We start from the raw sequence: 24,158 nt of genomic DNA on the forward strand, positions 1-24,158 counted from the left end.
TTTAACAAATTGACACATATCAGTGAAATAATAAGGATCAAAGTCAAATGGCGTTCTAACAGTTTTAATCTTCCGTCGAAAGATGGCAGTAAATGTACTATGGCTAGATATTTCATATTTTCATATTTCATATTTCTTTATTTCGTATATGCACGGATACATTACACGTCAAAACATTGTAGGTACAGATAAGATTAAATTAACACTTATTCTTAATTACATTTTCTATTATTGATAACATAATGAGCAAAGTTTACTTTAAAACAAATTATACAATGTCAGGTTAACTAGACATACATAATTTACCATGACAGTAACTCTCTATATACTCTAGTCTCTTTGGTTCTACATATGAGATCGAGTTCGAATTTTTGAAATCCAATCAATAAGGGGATGAACATAGGGTTGCATGGTTTTGGCTGCTTTTACGCGGCATTTTTAAACCTACTTGTGATCTCTCGTTATTATTAGTCATTAAGCATTCTGTTTAGTTTTTAATGCCATTAAGTATCTCGATGTTGAGTGGGCTTTTGTGGATGAGGGACATATTGGTACTAGTTGATGTTTAAAAAGATAAGTGTATGATATACTTAGGCTGCGTTTCCACCAGAGATGTGCGAGGATGCGTAGTGAACGATGTTTGTTAAGAACCATTATAAAATTACCGACTAGAGCTGCGCTGAGCGAGGGTAGGTAAATGAAGTGATTCTATTGGTAGTTTCAAGAGCGAAAACGGCTACATACTCCATTTACATGTAAATAAAGATATGCCGTGGTTTTCAATCAGTAAGATGTCTGTGGAATATAGCTTGAGACGAGCTTTGGTTTAAGGTTTTAGTTTTGATATACAATGGTTTAGAAAACAAATTTTGACGTGAAGTTAAGATTTTGATATAAATTCTATTATCTGACGATTTTTCAAGTGAAATTACTGTTAGGTATACCTGCTTTCTAATAACAAATCAAGTCTCTAAAAATACTTCATTCACTAGAAGCAGGGTATAAAGAATACAAAGATAGTAAAGCAAGCTGGATAACTCAGAATGGGGGGTATTAAAGATAATTATGTTGAGTAGGGAGGGATAGCAAGGTAAAAAACTCGATGCCCTGTAAACTTTTACAAGCTCATATGTGTATTTTGTACTTCAATGAATTGTGAGCCGTATCATCTACTGAATAAGGTAGTAAATACTATGGAGTAGTTGAAAGGAATAAGAGGTTTGAAGGGGAACAGTCGTTATGCACTGTAATTACAGGAGTGTTGAGGAATGTAAGCATTTAATGAGTGCAAATTCAATGGAGATTCGTTTTTCGATTTGAAATTAGAACTGGTCTGTGTTTTGTTTGTGTAAGATATTGAGTGGATGGTAAATACATCGAGTATTTACCTATTGAATTCCGTTAACTTAGGGGTTAGTACGTTTAAGAAAACGAAATGGCATAGATAATTTTCACAAAAAAAAATTTTTATTTAATTTTTTAATTTTTTATTTTAAAAAAGTACCTAATTAAATGTTGTTAGCGTTGTTGTAACACGGGCATTACATTTAACTCAACCAAAAAATTGAAAACAGTGAGATATAACCTAAGTCACATTTCGAACATCGATTGTCCGAGACAGTACTTACGTTTAGTAGAAAATGTTTAAACTTGTACTAAACACTAATCAATTTGGGTGATTAGATGGGTGAGAGGCAATGTTCGTTATATTATAATTAAAATTATCACCTTGTAATTACTCCGTAGAAGACCAACAGGATGAAGTCCCCAAAACCTTATTGGTACGAGCCGACTTTGCACCAAAGACGTTCTCTTCGGACACCGCACAAGTTATCGCTCAGATACCAGCACACTACATATTAAGATTCTCTACGAGAATTAATCTAAAGGGGCCCGATGATTAACAGTCCGCCGGACGGTATCGGCCTGTCAGTTGTTCGGAACTGTCAACTTTTTGTTCTGACAGGCCGGTACCGTCCGGCGGACTGTTAATCAGTGGGCTCCTTTTTAGATTCGCTCTCGTAGAAGCCTGCATGCTAGTACCTACTCATAAGAGTACTAGCATAAGTAAGTACATAAGTGTATACTTACCTACGCTTATTAGCGCCCGTCGTTAAACGGCTTCATTATAAGAACTAAAGCGCCATTGTTATAATCCGGGCTGTCTTCGGCGATAATAGTCGCGCTCAGTATTAATCCGCACAACTAATATTAGCAATAAACACCCTTACGGTAATTATGCTAAGATGTTTCGGGAACTTGGCCGTCTGCTGCGGGGATTTGACTTTAACTGTGCGCGTACATTTTGAGCGCCATTTTGTTTAACTAGCATTTTATTTTTTAGTAAAATGTAAAGTTTATCCGATCAAAAACATTACATGTAAAAAGGTGCAAGTCTCGCAACGCTTTTACTACAAAAAAGTTTTGAGATGTAATGTGAAACCAAGTCGGTTATTTTAATCAGTGCCAGGGGGTGTTAAAACCGTATCAATAAGATATCTTTAATTTGTAATATGTATAATGACTTGGCAATCGCACATAATGCTTTACGCTCGACTTGTTTATTATAAATTCCTGTCACCTCCATAATCTTGGGCCAAAATGTTAACGGAGTGGTGGCCACTTTCAGACGAAAGGAGTGCCTGGCTTGTTGGGTGGACGATATTTGGAAGATTGCAAGTCACTTCTGGATGAGATTGGCTCAGGACCGGGATAAGTGGCGTACTCGAAGAGAGGCCTATGCTCAGCAGTGGGCGATAAAAGGCTGATATGATGACGATGATGAATCTTACAATAATTTGTCATTACCAAACCAAACCAACCAAATTAGCCAGTAAATTGATTAATCGAACGTACTTACAGTTAATATAAAACAGTCGGCTCATATAGCCAATGACGGACGTCGTACAGTGTAAACCGTTGAGATGGCGTTAATTTTTGACATTTAACAAATTGACACATATCAGTGAAATAATAAGGATCAAAGTCAAATGGCGTTCTAACAGTTTTAATCTTCCGTCGAAAGATGGCAGTAAATGTACTATGGCTAGATATTTCATATTTTCATATTTCATATTTCTTTATTTCGTATATGCACGGATACATTACACGTCAAAACATTGTAGGTACAGATAAGATTAAATTAACACTTATTCTTAATTACATTTTCTATTATTGATAACATAATAAGCAAAGTTTACTTTAAAACAAATTGCACAATGTCAGGTTAACTAGACATACATAATTTACCATGACAGTAACTCTCTATATACTCTAGTCTCTTTGGTTCTACATATGAGATCGAGTTCGAATTTTTGAAATCCAATCAATAAGGGGATGAACATAGGGTTGCATGGTTTTGGCTGCTTTTACGCGGCATTTTTAAACCTACTTGTGATCTCTCGTTATTATTAGTCATTAAGCATTCTGTTTAGTTTTTAATGCCATTAAGTATATCACCTCATTAATTCCCACCTCTTTGTATATATGTATTATGTCGTTTGGGGAAAGGCAAGAAGAAAAAACAAAAGAAAAAAATCTGTCAATTGAGAAAACGTGCGGTGCGGACAATTTTTCACGAAAAGAAAGATAATATTAGTTCTTTAGGAACTGCGGAGTTTGTGACCAAGTTTGTAGCTGAATATTGCGGATACCTGCACCACGATACTGGGGGTGAGTGTAGGGACCATATCTATTTATTTTATATTTTTCTGTTTTTACATCTTTCATACGAAAAGGGTGTTGATTTGCCATTGAGGCCATTTGAACCAGCGCAACTTTAGTCAGGTCAAAATCCACGCCGAACCGGCTGGAAGGCCTTTCCTTTACACATTCGAAAAATCTAGGTATCATTTAGTGCCAGAGCCTTGTGTCGTTGTGTGTACGCGCACCCGGCGGCGTATTTCTTTGATAACCCGTTATCGCGGGCCGCATTACCTTATGAATCTTAGCGCTGCAACGTGTTGTATTAAAAGCAAGTTGGCTGCGTTAGCCGTGAATTCTTAATGCTGTCGCGATTTATTGGTAGAATTTATAATTTTATGAACTGTGTGGATATGATGGTTGTCATTTTATCGTCTATTCAGCGTCACTCCTGCGCTTACATACTTATGTGTTAGATACCGAATTACCAGTCACCATGAAAGACATAAAAGGGTGACCACCTTAGGGCTCTGATGGCAGACCGGTAAACAACTGGGATTCCGATTCAGATTTAACTCGTCATGGATAGATAGATAGATAGATAAATCGTTAATTTGGTCATGGATTTGAAATGGTTTTGATACGACCTTACCGATCGTCTTAGTGATTGGCGCGCATCTCACGCACGATTTTCACTGCATTTCGCATACACCAATCAGAGTGAGCGATCTTCAAGGTTGTATCAAAATAAGATCAAACTTGTAACAAGTTGTTAAAACCTGATGAATTGGGCTCTGGGACTTACTTGAATGACGTTACTCGTAATCAACGGATCATTTATTGTCATATTACCTTTTCATACATTTTTCTGTTTCGAGTGTTACGGGAGTTTCACAGTGTTTATTTCTTCTGTCCACAACAACATAGGTGAGAATCTCTTGTATCAATAAAATAGCTTTCTCCCGCGTTCCTAACATGTTCAGGGTCACTCACTGTTAAGTTGTATATATTTGATTAGTTCCACTCTAAAGGGCACAAGTCCCGATCTTTCCTTATGATATACATCCTTTTCTTAGAAGATGAAAGAATCCTCCACTTGGAACAATAGAGAAGAAAACTGACCACAGGTAGACCTTAGCTCTTTGCAATAAGGTATATGATAGTTTAGTTAGAGTTGATGGGACAAACTTGTGACCCCTGTTTGCTCAGGACTGTTTGTCCGATGTCTGCGACAAACCTTTGATTACGTCGGCATTGTTTTTGAACGTTTGATGTTCGATATTGTATTGTGTTGATGTTGAAATCAAAACGTAGTTTCACGGGGGTAATGGTGTTTGTAAGACGTGCAGCCACCGTGTAACTCATATCTTTGAAAATAACTTTTTGGCAAAAATTTCATTTTTGTTACACGCTTTTATCGCTGACTGTACTTTTCTTACGACAGACAACTAATACTCATCGAGACAATTCTAAAAATCCCTAACACAATTAGGTTGCGTTGTTTCATCACAGAGTTCCTATGGCCACCTCCTGTCTCCATCATCAGATCAGCTCGATAGTACCATAATATTGCATTGTCACCCGACTTACATGTGCATGCAAAATTTCAGCTCAATCCCGGGAAGTGGATCAAATTGAACTTGCAAGATTCCATTACAATTTAGTTACATACAGGTCGAGTTCCTATGGCCACCTCCTGTCTCCATCATCAGATCAGCTCGATGGTACCATAATATTGCATTGTCACCCGACTTACATGTGCATGCAAAATTTCAGCTCAATCGGAAACCGGGAAGTGGGTCAAATTTAACTTGCAAGATTCCATTACAATTTAGTTACATACAGGTCGACCTAATAAAAGCGTGTTAAAAATGCGAAAAAAATATGACGTCACCGGCGTAGCGTATTTTTCTCTAATAAAAATATATACCAAGAATTTACTGACATGGTAGCTATACTATCTACTTAAAAGCTGTCAAAGATGAAGCATTCAAGGTATGTAGGTAGAGGCCGAGAAGAGAGTGCGTAGCAATTCTGCTACAAAACTCGTAGAAGGCAGTTCGCTGTCTACAAGTTTTCGTAGCAAGGAGACGAGAATGGAGCGTAGCACAAGTCAACGTGTAAACATTTTTTTAACAAAAGTATACATTTAATTTGGTCGTAGGACCTGTGCCTCTAATAAGTCAAATCTACGCTTTGTCTCAACCTCCAGAATAAGGCACAAGACGACTGCAGGCACTCATTTATCAACGCTCCCTAAGAAGCATCGTCTTCAATGCTAACTGTTATTACATATTATTGACTCTTTTCTAATATAATTGTATACATACTGATTCTAAAATCATTACACAACTAAAGCCTCAATCAAAAACCGAAACACCCCCGAACTCCGTAATGCACAAATCCGAACCCCCCAAGATGTCTGGATCGCGGATGCGGGCAAATCTTCGAATTAATTTTACTGCCGAAATATGCAAATCGGGAGATATAGCCGCCTAATAACATGTACAAAAGAGTGGTGACTTGGGCGCGGGAGGGGGAGAGTAGAGATGTGGTAAGAATATAGGTTAGTGCCTAAGAGGAAGATGCATCTGTGTGGATACAAGACTAAGTTCACAAAAGCGACCATGCTCTCACGAGAGGTACAACATAGTTGATATTAATCTAGAGGTAAAATCGGTTCACTTGTGTGTAAAAAAACATAAAGGCGAGTGAATCCACGATATACACAAATAAGTCGCTCATTGCGGCGACGCCATCGTTGTAAAATAATAATAGTTACACGATTTATATATTATCTCATATTACGTATATGCCATCCTTCGTGAAATTATTAATTACACTTTGCTGCGTAAACTGTGCATTGTTTTTATTACTGAACTGATTCTTAGCCCTTGGTCTTCAGTTGATACCGCATTCTGCGTAAGTACATCGTCACATTGTATGGAGAGACAGTGACATTCCATAAAAACTGATGCTGTAAATACGAGGGGCGTTCAAAATATTCTCGGTATTGATATCTTACAACCTCTTCTAAAATTTCTTTCGTTACTGGCCGCTAAGGTTTATTCATTGACATTAAAAAAAAGTATAATTCGAACCGAGATGTTCTTTTGTTTTTCTGCAATTGCTGAACAAACATGAACATCATGTGGGAATTGACAATGTTAACTAAATTAGAACATCGATGCGTGATAAAATTCTTGACAAAACAGGGTAAAAATCAAAAAACCATAAAAGAGGAAATGGATTGTGTTTACCGTGAGTCTGCTCCTTCTTTATCTACCATTCAAAAGTGGTCAAGCGAGTTTAAACGTGGAAGGGAGAGTGTTGAAGACGACCCTAGACCTGGCCGGCCTGTAGTAGCTACTTCACAAGAAAATATTGATAAAGTGGAAAAACTTATATTGGAAGATGGTCGAGTGAAGGTAAAATCTATAGCACAAGTAACCAATCTCTCTATTGGTACCGTACATGATATTATCCATGACCATCTTAATATGTCAAAAGTAAGTGCAAGATGGGTTCCGCGAATGCTGACTCGGCTTCAAAAAGACATGCGTGTAGCTTGTTGTTCCGATTTTATTGACCTGTGCGGTGAAAATCCTGATGAGGTGCTGCAAAGAATAGTTACTGGAGATGAAACCTGGGTTCATCATTATGACCCAGAGAGTAAACAAGAGTCCATGCAGTGGCACATTAAGGGTTCAGCTCATCCCAAGAAGTTCAAGGTCATCCCTTCAGCTGGCAAGGTCATGGCCACGATATTTTGGGATTGTGAAGGAGTATTACTGATCGATTATAAAGAAAAAGGTGTAAATATCACAGGACAGTACTACGCTAACATTCTACGTCAATTAAAGGATGCAATCAAAGAAAAGAGGCGAGGAAAGTTAACCAAAGGTGTTATGCTTCTGCATGACAACGCCCCCGTCCATACTGCTCATATTGCCAAGGCAGCTATTGTTGAATGTGGGTTTGAAACTGTTACTCACCCACCGTATAGTCCGGACTTAGCCCCCAGCGACTTCTTTTTGTTCCCCAATCTTAAAAAGGATCTGCGTGGAAATAAATTTTCCGATGATGAAGCATGGAAGGCGGCAGTGGAGGAGCATTTTTACACCAAAGATAAAAAATATTTTTATGCAGGATTAAAAAAAATAATTGATCGATCTTTTAAGTGTATGAACATAGGGGGGGAGTATATTGAAAAATAAAAATATCAAACTTTTCGTACTTGTTTGTTTTCATTCTCATACCGAGAATATTTTGAACACCCCTCGTACGTAGCATACGGCGCTGACCAGAGGCCGAGGCCTTCTGCTGCATTCGCAAAAAAATACCTACTCTTTTCTTCTGTCGCGTCTCCAAAAACGTCTGCCCTAATCTATGCCTTAATCGCTACCTCAGGCTAGCATTATAGCCGCTTCGAGGAGCTTAATAGGTAACAAAATTTACCGTGATAGTAGAAAATACACGCTTACGTGCCTCGCCAACCTATCTGCCGTTATGAAAGAGGCTTTATTAATTGGGTTTATTATGATGCATAATCTTGTTTGACGTTAGGCTTTGGAGGTTGTGTTAACCCTTATTTCGACGTAAACGATTGGCACGTTGGCTACGCACCCTGGTGCGATGATCAGTGTAAATGAAAAGTTACATTATAAATTTCTTCCGGCAGATTGCGGGTCACTTCTGGATGAGATTAGCTCAGGACCGGGACAAGTGGCGTACTAGAGGCCTATGTTCAGCAGTGGGCGATAAAGGGTTGATATGATGATGATGACAAACATTCTTAGCACTTACTTGCACAGCACTGTCTGACTGCCATCATCGAACAGGCCCCCTCTGCCCCATCTGGAAGGCAGCTCCACCACGGTGACTCCTCGGGAGCCCCACACGCAGACGCGACTGCCGCAGCCGCTGGTGGTGATGCGTTCCACTGTGTACTGCGGCGCTGAGAGAAGGCAGAGTTTCTGTAAAGAGAAATTTATTAGGTCAGTAAGAGTTAATTCAATTCAATTTATTTATTTAAAAGAGAACAATGGCCCATAATGGTTAGTAACAATTAAGATTAAAAACTAAGTGTTAGTGGAACAAAAACAGAAAGCGATTTACAACATACACAGACAGCAATAACTTAATCTATCACCTAGTAGCGGTTATGACACACTCAAAATGCCGCATTATAGGTGAGTCGTATCGGCCCGCTACAGTAGTCAGGATGGGGTTGGAGCTGGCACGCACTCTGCAGAGCAACGAGGCAACTCTCTTTCGTATTATCGCATAATAGATAACTAAGAAAGAAAATATTAGGGTCAAGGCGTGAACAGTGCCTCTACGCAAACAGTGGCTCAGTCGCCAAAAAATCGATATACACTGTAGCATTCTTACGTGTTAGAATAACCATTGCTCGTCCAATTGAAGTTGTTCGATTACTGCATGTTTCTGATGTATTAGCAGGGAAGCTACCTGTCTCATGTTGGAATTAGGTTGAGTGATCCACTGTACCCGGCAATTTTTTCCGAGCCACTGTCCCCACCTTATAATATTACTTGAAATATTACTAATATTTTATATTTAAGTATAGTATTTAATTTGGTTTCTCTGTAAACGTTTTATTGAGGTTGTGCAATAAAGAGGATTTGTATTGTATTGTATATTTTTAAACAAGACAATGTACGATTCGGGGTGGTTGCACTATGCGTCATTAATCATATTTAAATGTGTTCGCGTCAACATTTTTGTACGGAAAAGTTGACAATAGTCTTCTAACCGTCCGTTTGTTAACCAACTCGTCAGATGCGGCCAGTGCAATTTAGCCACACGATCCCACTAGATTTAGCTCGTACAGTTCACTAGGATCATAACTCGTGTATCTAAAGCCACCAATCCTAAACAACTGCTATTCTAACAGTCCGAATCTTTCCGGCCCATTACGCGCCGAAGTTACTAAGGCCCGCTAATTTATATTGCAATTGCAACTGTACTTGCAATAACGCGCCCGTATTTATTGCGAGTTATGCTGCTGCATGTGAGCCGCATTTTACCTTTGATTAGGAATTTGGGTGGACTAATTTGAATTGTGAACCCAGGGCTACCACGTGAAAAAATGGAATATACTAACAAAAGTCGGGACATCGTCCTAAAAGTCCTTGGTGGCTATTTGTCCAAAAATCCTCTCGCTACCACGGTAAAATATAAAAACACCCATTACATCCCTTTTTTCAAAACCTTTCGTGGACCACTAACTAGCCCCTTACTTCGCCACCATAGCATAAGCTTCCGTTTCCTCTGTTCAACCCCAAACTCTTAGCAAGCTTCTAGTGGTAAGTTTCTTCCAAAAAAAAACCTGTCGCGCGCCAAGTCCTTCCGCAATCCTGACAAAGGACTAAAAATCCAGACGTCAGGGATTTTTTGACGTCAGGCAACCCTAGCCCAGGAAGATAGAGAGTCCTATACGTCATTGGGAAAACACGGTAAACATTGTTGTAATTTCTGTATGCTACTCTGAATATGGGTTCAATTCCTGCCTGATATCATAGTTGATTAGTAGGTACAATAGGTACATATATAATATTAGTAATATATATAAACTTCAGAAAAACCTCAAACAAATAAGCTTAGATATAAAACGTAAATCAATTAGAATGGTATTCCTGGTTATATGTCACATAATTATTAGAGATGCAACGGATAGTTGTTTGGCCGGATACCGGATATCCGGCCTGGACACAGGTGAATATCCGGTATCCGCCCGCCGGATATTCGGCCGGCGGAACTATACCTATATTTTGAGTTTTGCAGGTGCGCGTCTTGTAGGTTTCGACCTGTTTCGTAGTTAACGTTCGCGCGGACACATTTCTAGGATCGTAACGAGTTTTATCATGTCATTACGTAGTAAGTTAGTTTATAGTTACAAGTGCGCGCGCGTATTTTTGTGTAAACAAATAAGTGTATTGTGTGACATTGGTTACGTATTCATTTCTATCTACTGTGTCGTTAGCATTATGACCGTGACTGTTTTTTAGAATCCATTTTTTATTTACCCCAAAATGTGTTAATTTTACTATCCGGTATCCGGCCGGATACTACAATATCGGCCGGATAGTAACCGGATATCCGGTGCATCTCTAATAATTATCATAAAATTGTACAAGCCTCAATTGGTTAATTTAGGTTTTATAACCTTCTTACAAATACTTAAGTCAAAACGATTAATATAATATTGAGATGATTAGCGCGTTTCAACGCTATTAGTCGATAATCTAAATGCGAAACCAGAACAGCCATCACTCCCATCCCACTTACCTCACACTTGACGATCAACTTTTTCAATTTCCCGGCCTAACAGCGAAGCCCGGCCATCAAACGATAAATGATTATAACTATGACGTAAGAGGAAGCTGAGGCGGCGCGTAATGAGAAATAAGGCTAAAAAACCGGCCAAGAGCGAGTCGGACTCGCGCACCGAGGGTTCCGTACCATTACGCAAGAAACGGCAAAAAAGTAACGTTGGTTGTATGGGAGCCCCACTTAGCGCCCCTTGCACCATCCCACTAACCTGGGGTTAACCGGTTAAACTGTTAACCCAGTGTCAAATTGTACCATGATACTCCAGGTTTAACTGGTTAACCCGGGTTAGTGGATGGTGCAAGTGGCCCTTAAATATTTATTTTATTCTGTTATTAGTTTTAGCTGTTATAGCGGCAACAGAAAAACATCATCTGTGAAAATCTCAAATGTCTATCACGGTTAATGAGATATTCCCTGGTGACAGACAGACGGACAGTAGTAGGACAGTTAGTAATAGGGTCCCGTTTTTACCCTTGTGGTACGGAACCCTAAAAAACGGCGGAGCAGCTTCCTCTGCCTTTTTGTTCATCTTATTGATTAAAAAAGTTTCTTAATCATATTTCCGAGCGAGATAGTTGCTTCTATCGGAGGAGCGGCGAGCAATTTACTTTTTTCGATTGATGTTTAATTTAGAGTTTTGTTTTGGTCCAACGGAATTCTTTTCGGAAGTTTCCGGGCAACGATGGATTTTTTTGCGGAAATTGCGGTAATTTCCGATCGTAATCTCTTTACACGTACTAGGAGCTCGATTCAGATTCAACAATTTTTCCAGATTTGATTTTCTCTCTTGTTTAAAATTGTCTCCAGCAGAATATCAAGCGTCACTGGGCCAGTATCTTATCGTGTTTGTTTTATCTTGTCCACTACATGTATGTCGTCATGAGTACATATTAGAGCTCCCGATACACGTGTTACACGCTGACACGGGTACCCGTGTTCTTAAGCCCGGCGGTACTAAGAACCCGAACTACACGAACCCGCCCGGATCCAGAAACGTTTACACGGGTACCCGTGTACCCGTGTACACGGGTACACGGGTACACGAAAGAACGGATCTTATTTACCCGCGGGTTCAACCGTTCATTTTCGTGTAGCAGAGATTCGTGCTATGAAGAGATACGGTGGAATATAAGAGAGATTATGAAAGTTCGATTACTTTGCAGTTTAACGTGTTATTGATTGGTAATGTCAATAATAAAGTAGACTTTGTTTCAATAATTCATATGTTTTGTTTTACTCTAATTAAATTAAAATTAACAATAACTTAGGTACCGTTGAGTTCATTTATATAATTTTCCTCATTGATGTAATTTTTTGATAATGAAAGTAAACCTATTCTTTGTTGTATTGTCATCTATAGTCATGCTCATTATACATCAGCTGTTATAATTTGAGGATGGTAGGTACATACAATGACACCCTGTTAGGGCACTCCATATTTGTTAAGTCTAGGTAGGTACATGCATTTTATACGTATAGCAATGAAATCTATATTTATAATTTAATATTTAACGACCTAAATGATTATCTAACTAAGACAAAAGTAGATAGTAAGCATAACTGAAACTACCACGAACGGGGTACTAACAAAATGAGATTAAGTATTTTAAATTGCCATATCGTGTGAAAAACAAAATACATGACATAGATAATAAACAAAGTGCAGAAGTTTTATTCAATAGAACGTGTTGTTTTTACAACATGCGTTGGTGCTTTTGGTCTTATCTCTTTGTGATAAGCTAGACACATCTACAAAAAAATACAACAACTAATCTTTCGGGTAGGATTATTCTATTGTTTTGTTGCCGCGCGGCTGTAAAAAGCATTTTACTAGTGACAGAGACAGCAAACAATGAATAATATCTATGCCTAAGATTTAAAAAGTATCTCATAGAACTTTAGTTAGACTCCAGTTCGCCTATTGGTCAGTTGGATACTAAAGTCTATCTACGTTAATCGTACCGTTTTGTTGTTTTATTAATAGTTTTTGTTTTGTTCTTTACTGTTAATTTTTGTTAAAAAAATGAGAAGAAGTTGGGTGTGGAACTTTGCCAGATCCGGTGACAATTGCTCTTTGTGCAATGACCGGGCAAATAACGAGTTTTCGTGCCATGGTGGTTCAACAGGAGCCATAGGAAGACATTTGTTATCAATACATCAAAAATCACCCACCATGACGACCCCTGAGTAAGTACATTTCTTCCTACTTCGTATGGTGAAACCAAAAACTGCGTTAAAATGAATGCGATTTTTTACATTTATAACAGTTATAATTTATTAGAGCAACATAAATAAACAGTTCTGTAGTATATTTGTAATTAAGGTATTGAAACAATAAGGGTCAGAATGGGAATGAGGATGGGATTTAAAACTACCGTTCTTATTATTGTGTGGTACATGATCAGGGATCGGATATTCGGATCGATATTTACCTAAACTTGGCAAAATTCCGGAAATTGTTGGGAAAATATGGAGTCGGCTTCTTTTTTATTATAAGTTTAATAAATATGCTCCGGGACTCCGGGATCGCACGAAATGACATAAGATGGTACAAATTTACCTACATGTTTAGTTTATGGCTATTTTTGACAATTTTTGTAAGGAAAACAAGAACAGTGTATGTAGTGTAGCCGCAGCGTGAATTGGCAAAATAATGTAAGCATTTCTCTATACATATCTTACATAACTATTTACTACTTATTATAGTAGATTCAAGGGTTCTGTAATATAAGAGAATAATAAAACATTTTTTTTTGTATAACACATATATGTGACGTTTTCAAGCAAAAGGTACAATTTTGTCAGTTGTACATAAGGTTCACGTCTAGTTAAATCTTGATGGTATTCGTGACACTATGATTTACTCTCAACACCCCACTTAATCTCTAAGATAAAGCCCACGTACATACCTAAAGTACACGTGGTGACGAATTTTCTTTGTATTGCCCGTCTTTTTTTACCTGCTATGCGTAAGACAATGGCGGTAGCAGAGATAGCGGAAGGGAAAAAATTTGAGACCACGGCCATAATGTCGTCCTTGAAACGTCGAAGGAAAAAAATTTCTAAAGTACTCGTAGTTTTAAAAGTACTAGTACTCACGACAAGTTCCGTTAAACTAAGTTATGATCATACCCCGCAACGGAGCTAGCAAATCTGTAGCAGTTGTACGTCAGGGTTATCACTACTACGCATAAACTAAAGTACAAAAAAAATCTTTGTTTTTAAACACACCAATATTTTCAAGCAATGAAAATTCCATGTTAATAGGTATTTGAAAGAAATGCGAAAAAAAACGTGATTTTATAAACAAAATAACAGATACATTGAAACGCATCTAATATTGACATTGACCTGTTAATTTATATTATTTGACAGTAAATTAAACCGGGTTATATCGGAAGAGGGTCAACAAGGTTCTCGCTCAATTTTATTAATCTTACATACAATAAAGTTAAAGCAAAATGGTTCATCATAATCGCCAACCCTGGCACAAAACTGTCATATGCTACGGTTTTGCTAGCTCCGTTGCGGGGTATGGTTATGATAATAAAACTCATTTATTGCACAATAAGTGTTATAAAATGAATATAAAACTAGAATTAAGTACAACTAATACTAAAGCTAAAAAATTAAAAATACCTATCAAAATTTTGCGCCTTTGGTAAGGTGCCCATCACGCAGGCAGCGTTCCCGCGCTGGATTGCTATGATAATGATATTTCGCTAGTTGAATAAATCTCAGGTACATTGAATTTAATATTTCTCCATAGTAAATTACATTAAATACATAATAAATAAGCGTATTAAAATGTTCAAATATGAGTTTAGATTGCCTTGTTACATAGTTAACAAATCCCGGGAAATTTATTACGAAAATAAAGTTGAGTCCGTCTCCATACCGTTCACGCCGCCAAAGTTTAGGTAAATATCAATCCGAATATCCGATCCCTGTATATGATATATAATGAAGTTTTTATCAATCAATCAATAAATCAACTAATGAAATTTTCACATTTTACTTGTAGATACTTTAAGTTTAAAGTAATCAATTCAGAAAATATTATGCACCATAAACAGTCACTACATATTACAAATAATTTTGTGATTAATGGGTCTTTTCTATATGGAAACAAGCATTTTACCATTTGTGACAATTTGTAGAAAAACAATTTTTTATATCTTTGAAAATTACTGTTTAATTTAAAATAAGTTTTTAGCAAATATTTCATTTTTGTTACACGCTTTTATCCCTGACTGTACTTTTCTTACGACAGACAACTAATACTCATCGAGACAATTCTAAAAAACCCTAACACAATTAGGTTGCGTTGTTTCATCACAGAGTTCCTATGGCCACCTCCTGTCTTTATCATCAGATCAGCACGATGGTACCATAATATTGCATTGTCACCCGACTTACATATGTATGCAAAATTTCAGCTCAATCGGAAACCGGGAAGTGGATCAAATTTAACTTGCAAGATTCCATTACAATTTAGTTACATACAGGTCGATCTAATAAAAGCGTGTTAAAAATGAGAACCGTTGTAAAGCATTTCACAGCCTGTGTCGAATAATAATAGCATTTATGTTTCTTTTTATAATACAATTTGATATTTTAACTAGTACACAAAAATAAATATTTTCATTTCTGTTCACTCTACCAATAACGGTGTCGTTTTTAGCAATTATTTGAAAGCAATATTAAGCGATTAAAATAAGCGGGTCCTGGAGTATTCAAATAAAGAATAAATAAGTTTTTGGCAAAACTTTCATTTTTGGTACGAGATTTTATCGCTGACTGTACTTTTCTTTCCACGAGTATATTCTAAAAACCCCAAACACAATTCGGTTGTTATATCACAGAGTTCATATGGCCTCCTCCTGTCTCCATCATCAGTTTAGCTCCATTAATATTGCATTGTCACCCGACTTACACACGTATGGAAATTTTCAGCTTCATCGGAAGTGGGTCAAATATAACTTGCAAGTCCGAATTTGAAAATCCGATAAAACTGGTAAACAATCCTGGGGATCCTGGGGCTCCTGACCCTGAATCTGTGTTTTATTTAAAGCTATACATAACTTTAATCTCCGCTACACGTCAAGAACGGGTTAGACCCGCGTGTATTTAAGATCCGTTTCGCCGTGTACACGGGTACACGGGTACACGGATACACGGATCTTAATTACACGTGTACCCGTCTACACGTGTAGAACGGGTCAGAAAACCGTGTACGTGTAGTACGGAAACGGGTACCGAACACGTGTACACAAAACCCGGACACGACCGCGAGCCCTAGTACATATCGTCAATTGAAGGATCCCACTGATATACCACCACAGACAATCCAATCTCTAGACATAGCATAGTCGCGCTACCCCCTCTGCCACACATACGGTAGCGTTACTCCATCTTCGAGTCAGTCCCGTGCCGTGATTGGTCTTTGAACCGTGTCTTTGAACGGACCAATCACGGCACGGGATTCGCTCACCTCGTCCCCCCGCACCCCCGTATTTTTGGCAGCATCGGTTTCATGAAAGAATTGGCCTAAGGTCAGTTTAGAGGTTGGATTGTCAGTGTATACCATTGGCCTATCAGTCCTGCAACCCTAGCACATGATTGGCGCGACAGTATCTCGCGGCGAGATAGACTACCCATCTTTTTCTAACTGTGCTAATAAAAGAGGGACGGGTAGTCTATCTCGCCGCGAGATACTGTCGCGCCAATCATGTGCTAGCCCGGCTATAGTCTAAACGTAACAGATATACCGTTCACAGGACCAACATAAAATCAAACAACTTACTGCATGTTCCCACGTAGTAAAAACTTCAGAACGTAATCCAACCCTTGCCGATAAAAATGGCATCGGAACAAGTCAGCGAGCCGTGAAATTGTTAACCATTATCGCCTGTAGCTCAGGTCGACCGGCCGTGTTGTGCGGCGCCACTGCAAGCGGCATGCTCACATATTAACGTGGCGGCAAGCGAAAGCGGTATGCAGTTATTCTGATTTGCCATCAGAAGGAGATAGAAGTCGGATAGAGGCGTCTCACTCTCAAATATGTTTGCGCGCGTTAGGTGGTTAAGCTAGAAATAAGATTAATTTGGTATCGTCTTGGGTCGTCCCATGCGGTCCCATGCATTGGGTCGGCTGCTTTCGTCACCCATTCTACATTCGTCACAATCGTCGGTGGCTTTCAATGTAAAATGCGTGACGAAAGCAGAGTAGGCCTAATTTAAGAACTTGACGAAAAACGAATGGGACGACCCAAGACGATACCATTAATTTGACCCCTTCGTGGGTCACCCAGGCCAGGTAGGGTAGGCGCACTTTGGTTCTTTCCGATAATCACTCGCTCATGCACTTTGTTTCCAGATTCCGTGTAACGTGAGCAGCCGAATCATGTAACATTAACCCGCTCCAATGAACTAGAATAACTTCTATAAGGCCCACTTGCACCATTCCACTAACCTGGGGTTAACCATTTAAACCTGGAGTTACCATGGTTACCAGTACAATTTGACACTAGGTTAACGTTTTAACCGCTTAACCACGGGTTAGTGGGATGGCCCTAAGTCTGACTTAAGTTCAAAAATCTCTCTACCCTAGTGAGTGTAATGTCGCGCAACTCGCCCAAGAGGTTTGATATACATATAGTATTGTATTTTTTTGGGTAACATTCAAAGCTAGGGGCGGGATATTTATTTGTATATAACACGTATCCCAAGTGTCAGTCAATATGGAACTTTCTTTGAAGTAAAAAAAGTACTGACAGCTTCGTCGCTACATACCGTCGCTGACCCGCGCGCAGTGGCACCCTACCCCCTTGTGGGTCACCCAGTGGGGTGAACGCACTTTGATTCTTTCCGATAATCACTCGCTAATGCACTTTGTTTTCTGTGGATCTCGCGTAATCCAGGTTTAAGGGTTGAGTGCGAACTTTATTCAAATTTCACTGTATTACGGAGGTACTGGATGGAAACGATTATTGGTTTGGGGTGTTTGGTTCAGGTTTCGTTAGCTCTTATACTGTTTCCACGAAATTTAGATAAGAATATGAGATGATGAAGAGCTAGTTATATTGGAAAGCTTATTAAAATTAATAGGTTCGCTCTGTTGGATGTCTTTAATGAATATCATAATTGTAATAGACATCACGAGCGCTATCGACTACTTATGGAATGCTAATAAGTTACGATTATGATTTGCATGTTAATACTAATACAGTGTAAAATGCCAAACGATAAATAATAATGGTTTACAGTACATATGGTGCTACTTTCCCGCACCAGTGCGGAAATTAGCACTTTCCGTAGTTATGTCAAAAACAATACACCTTTTTTTGGGCAGTCGTGTAAAAATTAAAAGTGGCATATGTACTGTAAAAGGTTGTACGATACACGTGTGAATAGGTAATTTGCAACTCGTGTCGATTTAAAACACTCCTTTCGGTCGTGTTTTAATTTATCACCACTCGTTGCGAATTTCCTACTTTCCGCACTTGTATCGTAAATAACTATTTCTAAATACAAAAGGGTAATTATGTAGTTGCCAAAAGGCAGTTTTTATTTGCGTTTCCTGAGCTTCATCTCTTAGAAAAAGACATTCACTATGACCTCCGTTCTCTGAACCGCCATTAGGAGTCTCGCGCAGCTCGCTCTACATGATGGGGGTATGGCTATAAAACCTTGAAAAACACCATGAGTATCAAGAATTAATTTTAAACGAATTTATTTAAGATAAGAATTCTTTGATATTTATTCTTGTGCTCATTTTTCAACAAAAATATTAAATTTACGTTTTCCTAGCAAAATTGGAACGTCTACCCAGAAGTCAGGTATCCTATTAAATAAACCGATACGGGTTCCGGAAACATGATTAGCGGCGTCTCAGGTCAGCGGGTCGAGGGGGGAGCAGGGTGGGGGGTTAGAGCGAGATGGCTGCTTAAAAATGCAATGCTTTTTAATGCAACTAGTTACTGCTAGAAGTGCTAGATAGCGTTCTGTTAGATGTAACGAAATGTAATGATTAAGATTTCAGTGTGTCTAGATTAGTGTTTGTCGAATAAAATACTAGGTAATGTATCCTGACCATGTACTGTATCTGGTAAACCGATACCCTCATACACTGAAACCATATTAAATAAATGACGATTTAAATAATACCGTAATAAATATGTTTGTTTTTGTCTCAATAATAGTGTGTGTATAGGTATACACAACAGAAATGCCAAAGAGCAGGCCAAGCTTTCGAACCTTGATTAAAATCATTGAAAACGGCCAAAGTTGTATAAAAAATTACACAAAGCAAGCCACAAAATGACCCAATTTCATTGTTAGTAAGTATAGTTTCTTTGTATTGAAGTACAAAAAATAAAAATAGATAGAATACTGTTTACTACAAAATAGAAAACAATGTATTAATGATCAAGGCAGACAATGGCCTTATCGCCAAAAAGCGATCTATCACCGAATTATTACTGCAACAATATATCGTAATTTCGCCCGGAACATTAACTCCACATGGCTAAGTCTTAATTACCTCATCCGCCATAAAAACAAATGCAAATCTCGAAGTACAATAAAAAAGGCGGGATTACGGAACATATTAATATTCGAGATTCATACATTCGCTATAACCCTGCTTATTTTAAACGAAATTTTATACAGGATGGGCAAGTTAGTGGGTCAGAAAAAGAAATATGAGAACGTGATAGAAGAAACTGAAATCCATTAAATTAAGATTATTTCAAAATACTTACAGTTCCTTTCCACTTAATAAATTGTATAAAAACAGGGCTCGTTTATTATTCTTTGGAACCTTTGATATCCTTAGGATCATATAATAAAACTATTTCTCACTATTTTTTAGATAACTGGACGTGAACGGCAAGCTTTATTAATGCATTTTCATCTAAGATAAAAACAAAATGAACCGACAGCATTTTGAGAGTGAAGTTTACATTAATATTAAAAACTTGAGGTGTATTTAATGTAATAGCAATATAATTTGTCGTTTTGTGAAGCAACTGTGGAGCAACACTGTGCAACAGTAAGTAACTAATCAAGTTACCTAATGTTGCCGTGTTGGCCAGTTAACTACGGTTGGCAAAAGTAAACTTTAACTATGAAGCTTTGTTTAGATTGCATATATCTTATTTTTTAAATGACCACACACACTTTCCAGTCCATCCTGTATACCGCCTTTACGCCGTTACGTTTCTGACCGCTACAATTAAAAATACCCCCCTCTTTATTCTATATTTGTGATATAATATAAGAATTTATTCCAACCGCGTGCCCGGTATCGCGATCGGTGCTTGCGGATTTTTTAAATGTTTTTTTGTTTATGTTTTGCTTACGTGACCGAGGCGAGCGGTTTGCGAAGATTACGTGCATCCAGTTCTGATTTTGGGGGTGCGCTGTCTGTTTGTGAAATACTTTGAACATTATGTTATTTGTCATACACTATATTAATGTGCTCGCGGCGTATTTAGGTTACATCAATTACAAGCAATTTAAAATTTCATTAAAAATTAACACTACAACAAAACGCATTGTTTTCAAAATATTTTCCTTCAGCTACCTAATTTTAGGCCATCCTGTATGACTTATCTGCACGTGTTCGCACTTATTGTCATTTTACAGATAATTTGTCATGACCGAAAAGAAACCTAAAGGGGCCCACTGATTACCAGTGTCCGCCGGACGGAATCGGCCTGTCATTTGTTCGGAACTGTCAAAATGTTTTTCTAACTGACAGGCCGATATCGTCTGGCGGACTGTTAATCAGTGGGCCCCTTTAGAATATTAGCATTACCTATGAAAAAAAAACTGGTCGAAAGTAAATTTAGGCATACACTAATATATTTAGTGTATTTTTTTTTATAGAAGAGGAATTTGTTGTAAAATGGATCTCATTATGTTAGTAATGACAAGCTATACCTACAAAGGATATTATTTTCATTTGACAGTGTTCTAAATATTCTGTAATATGTATTCAATGTGTAAACTTAAATAACCATATTATACATCTAGCACTTAAAAAGTACGCAACAAATTGTAAACGTTCGGGTACCTATTTTAATAATTTTCCCGTCAGTATTTAGGTAACTTAAGAATCATGATAAGCTATGTAGATTAAATGAAATAATCATTCCTGCAGAGACATAGCCATATTCGAACTTTAAGATACGTCAAATACTAGATATTGAAACAATATGGATTGGATATGTCTGTGTCAAACAAGTGTCAATAGTGACGTTTCTTCAAACAAACAAGTGTTGACACTGACATATCTTGGTGATGTCTAATAGATATCTAGTAGATATCTAGTTCAAAATCGGAATCGGGCCCATATTAGTGCTAAATTTCTCATTATTTTAAATAGAACCCTATCTCGCAATAATTTCGCATCGCGCTTGCCCCCACTTTTTTCCACGTCCAAAATTGTGATCGGACCAAAGATCTTGTCGCCTGATTTATCCCCCAGACGTGTCCAACACCGAAATAAATAACCTCTTTGTTTTGTCATTTGTCGCGTGCATCTGAGGTGCAGTATAACATGATGATTATGAGCCATAACGGCGGCGAATTAGTTTGACACGATATAAAGAGTGAGTCCGCTACTCGACGGGAGATGGCGCTGGGAGTAGCGTTTCGTGCGGTTATGCTTTGGTTTCCTCCGAAAGCGGTGCCGTCATATAGCGGCCGTCTCCATACAAATACTACGACATCCATATTTAGTCGTATTATTTATTATTTAGTATGGAGACGGCCGCTATATGACGGCACCGCTATCCTAGGAAAATCGATCTTTACTGAGGCTTCAATACTCGTAATAATAGAAAAAGTTATATTACATTAAAAATTGTGGTAAATACTAAAGAATAAATGAGTGCGCTAATATGTGTGTTTTTAATAGGCTCCAGAATCGAGTAAGTTTTTATGATTTTAAATGGCTTTTTTCATTAAAAATAAGTAACATACCTAAATAAAATTGCACACCCAACAATGTCATGACGTATTTTTAGAAAAAAATAATAATTTCAAGTACCTACTTAACTGCGAAAATGGTTAGAAATATCTGGCAAAAAGTTTTATTTTTATATAAGGTATCACGATATCATGTCACGAGTATAATTCATACAATCACAAGCTTAGAGTTTTTCTGTATCCACCAATGGCAATGACCAGACTAAGTAGGTATATATTTTTTTTCTATTGTGCTGAATTTTATTTTTCAAAGCCAGTTCTTATGATTTGGATTTAGATTTATTTATTTCATAATATGAAATTACAATATAAATAAATTAATCACCTTAAAGGTAGGCGTCCACAGGGCCGCATCGGGTGCATGCATGACACGCATCGGACGCACCGGATTTGAGTATTCTTAGTTCTCTTAATCCATTGCAATATGGTGAAAAAATGTATACGTATTCATGAACTCGACAGTACCATTTGACCACCAAATTGGATCAAATATCTCACCATGAAATCGGAGAGCTCATTTTCGGTGGATTAACGACGACTGCGACCATTACGTTCCCCGATTCGAATCCTGGCAGGAACACAGGCGGGTGCAATAAAATTTAGATTTCTTATCGTAAAATATCCGATTGGGTGGCATTTAGTATTAATTTTGGTTTAACTGCGTGGAAAAATTGGATGCTTGATCGGAAGGTAGGTTTTGAAAGAAGATTTTAATGTAAATAGAAGTTAGTTAAAAAAGCAAAAAATTAAAACCAATTTATGTGTAAGGGCGCGCAAAATGAGTGAAACTCCTAAAATAATTGAACCAATTGAATAGAACTGTCTCAATAAGTTTAAATAGGTATGAAAATCTGTACTTACAACATTCCTAAATTCACTCAAGACTAAAATAAAAAGTGTAATGTGTCATTCTATAGAACTTGCTAACTATATATGTAAACAAACCGCCATATTAAAATTGTCTGTCATGATGAATTTACTAGTGACTTTTGTTTACATAGTTAGCAAGTTTCATAGAATTACACTTTATAATGTATGTACATGTACAATTTATATAGAAAATCAAAAACAACATGTACCCGTCAGGGAGTGTCACTGTTCTTCTTTAGTAGTTTGTTCAGATTTCAGTATTACCTAGGTACATCATTTAATGATTACGATATTAGTATCTTGAAAGTACATACTAGAACAAATTAAATTATTCTCAGAAAATATTTTAATTTGTTATTATTTCGAGTAGTCACACTACTATATAAATTATAAACTGAAACTAGAGGCTTGGGTCACTTTTTCTGAGTATATGACATTTATTTCAGTTTATCTTGAAAGTGTTCAAAACTATGGGCCCGATTCAGATTTTGAAATAGCCATCTATAAGATATCTTTTAGTCATCACCAAGATACGATAACGATATGTTTAAGATCTAACCTGTCAAATTTGACATTTCCGCGATTCTGGAGATACTCTTGAACGATCACATCTAATAGATATCTAACACGATCTATCGTAAAAGTGACATTGGTTGCCCGAATTGCGCTGCAAAAGAGAACTAGTTGAAATCTAAACTATAACGTATCTAGAATGGATCTAGTACGTGTAGTCTCATGTGAATATCTTGAAGTTCGAATACGGCAGTATGTTATTTTCTTCTAAAACTCGCACGTATTCGCTACCAAAGCATAACCAAAGTTACGTCTGTCAATCCTTAATCTATAATTTCTAGCCACCCAGTCTAAAACATGACATGACTAATGATTATGATTAGATTTTCCAATATAAAGATTCAAATTAGAATGGAACGTGAGACCTTTTTATAGACCCTTGGGCGGCAAGAGGATAAAGCATAATTCTACCTGAGCCGCGACATCGAACGGATAGTTGCCAACTCCTCACATAAATCACCAACTCGAGCCAAACCTACTCTCCTCAGAGCCATTAGCATTTTTTATGCATACGAATCGATCCGAGAGCGTCTAATGCCTCCCACGATACATTAATATCTTACTTTTTATGACTCTTCTGTAACAATCCATCTTGTGGATAAAGACTTAAGTTACGGAGCAATCATCAAGCGATTTTGAAACGTATTAGTCCAAGCTAAGGTTTAATTCTGGTTAAAGTTAATGGATGAAAGATCGGATAGGTGCGAAAATTGCGTGAGT

At 37.6% G+C, this 24,158-nt stretch overlaps 1 protein-coding gene across 1 annotated transcript in view; it reads right to left on the reverse strand.

The window, feature by feature from the left end:
* Positions 1-24,158, reverse strand: part of LOC134656994 (nucleoporin 88) — a 183,431-nt gene that overhangs the window by 59,889 nt on the left and 99,384 nt on the right. The window contains exon 2 of the mRNA XM_063512559.1: positions 8,449-8,618. Within this exon, the coding sequence (XP_063368629.1) occupies positions 8,449-8,618 (170 nt within the window). The remainder of the gene's footprint in view (positions 1-8,448; positions 8,619-24,158) is intronic.

This window comes from Cydia amplana, chromosome 19 (assembly GCF_948474715.1).
Source record: "Cydia amplana chromosome 19, ilCydAmpl1.1, whole genome shotgun sequence".
Lineage (NCBI taxonomy): Eukaryota > Metazoa > Arthropoda > Insecta > Lepidoptera > Tortricidae > Cydia > Cydia amplana.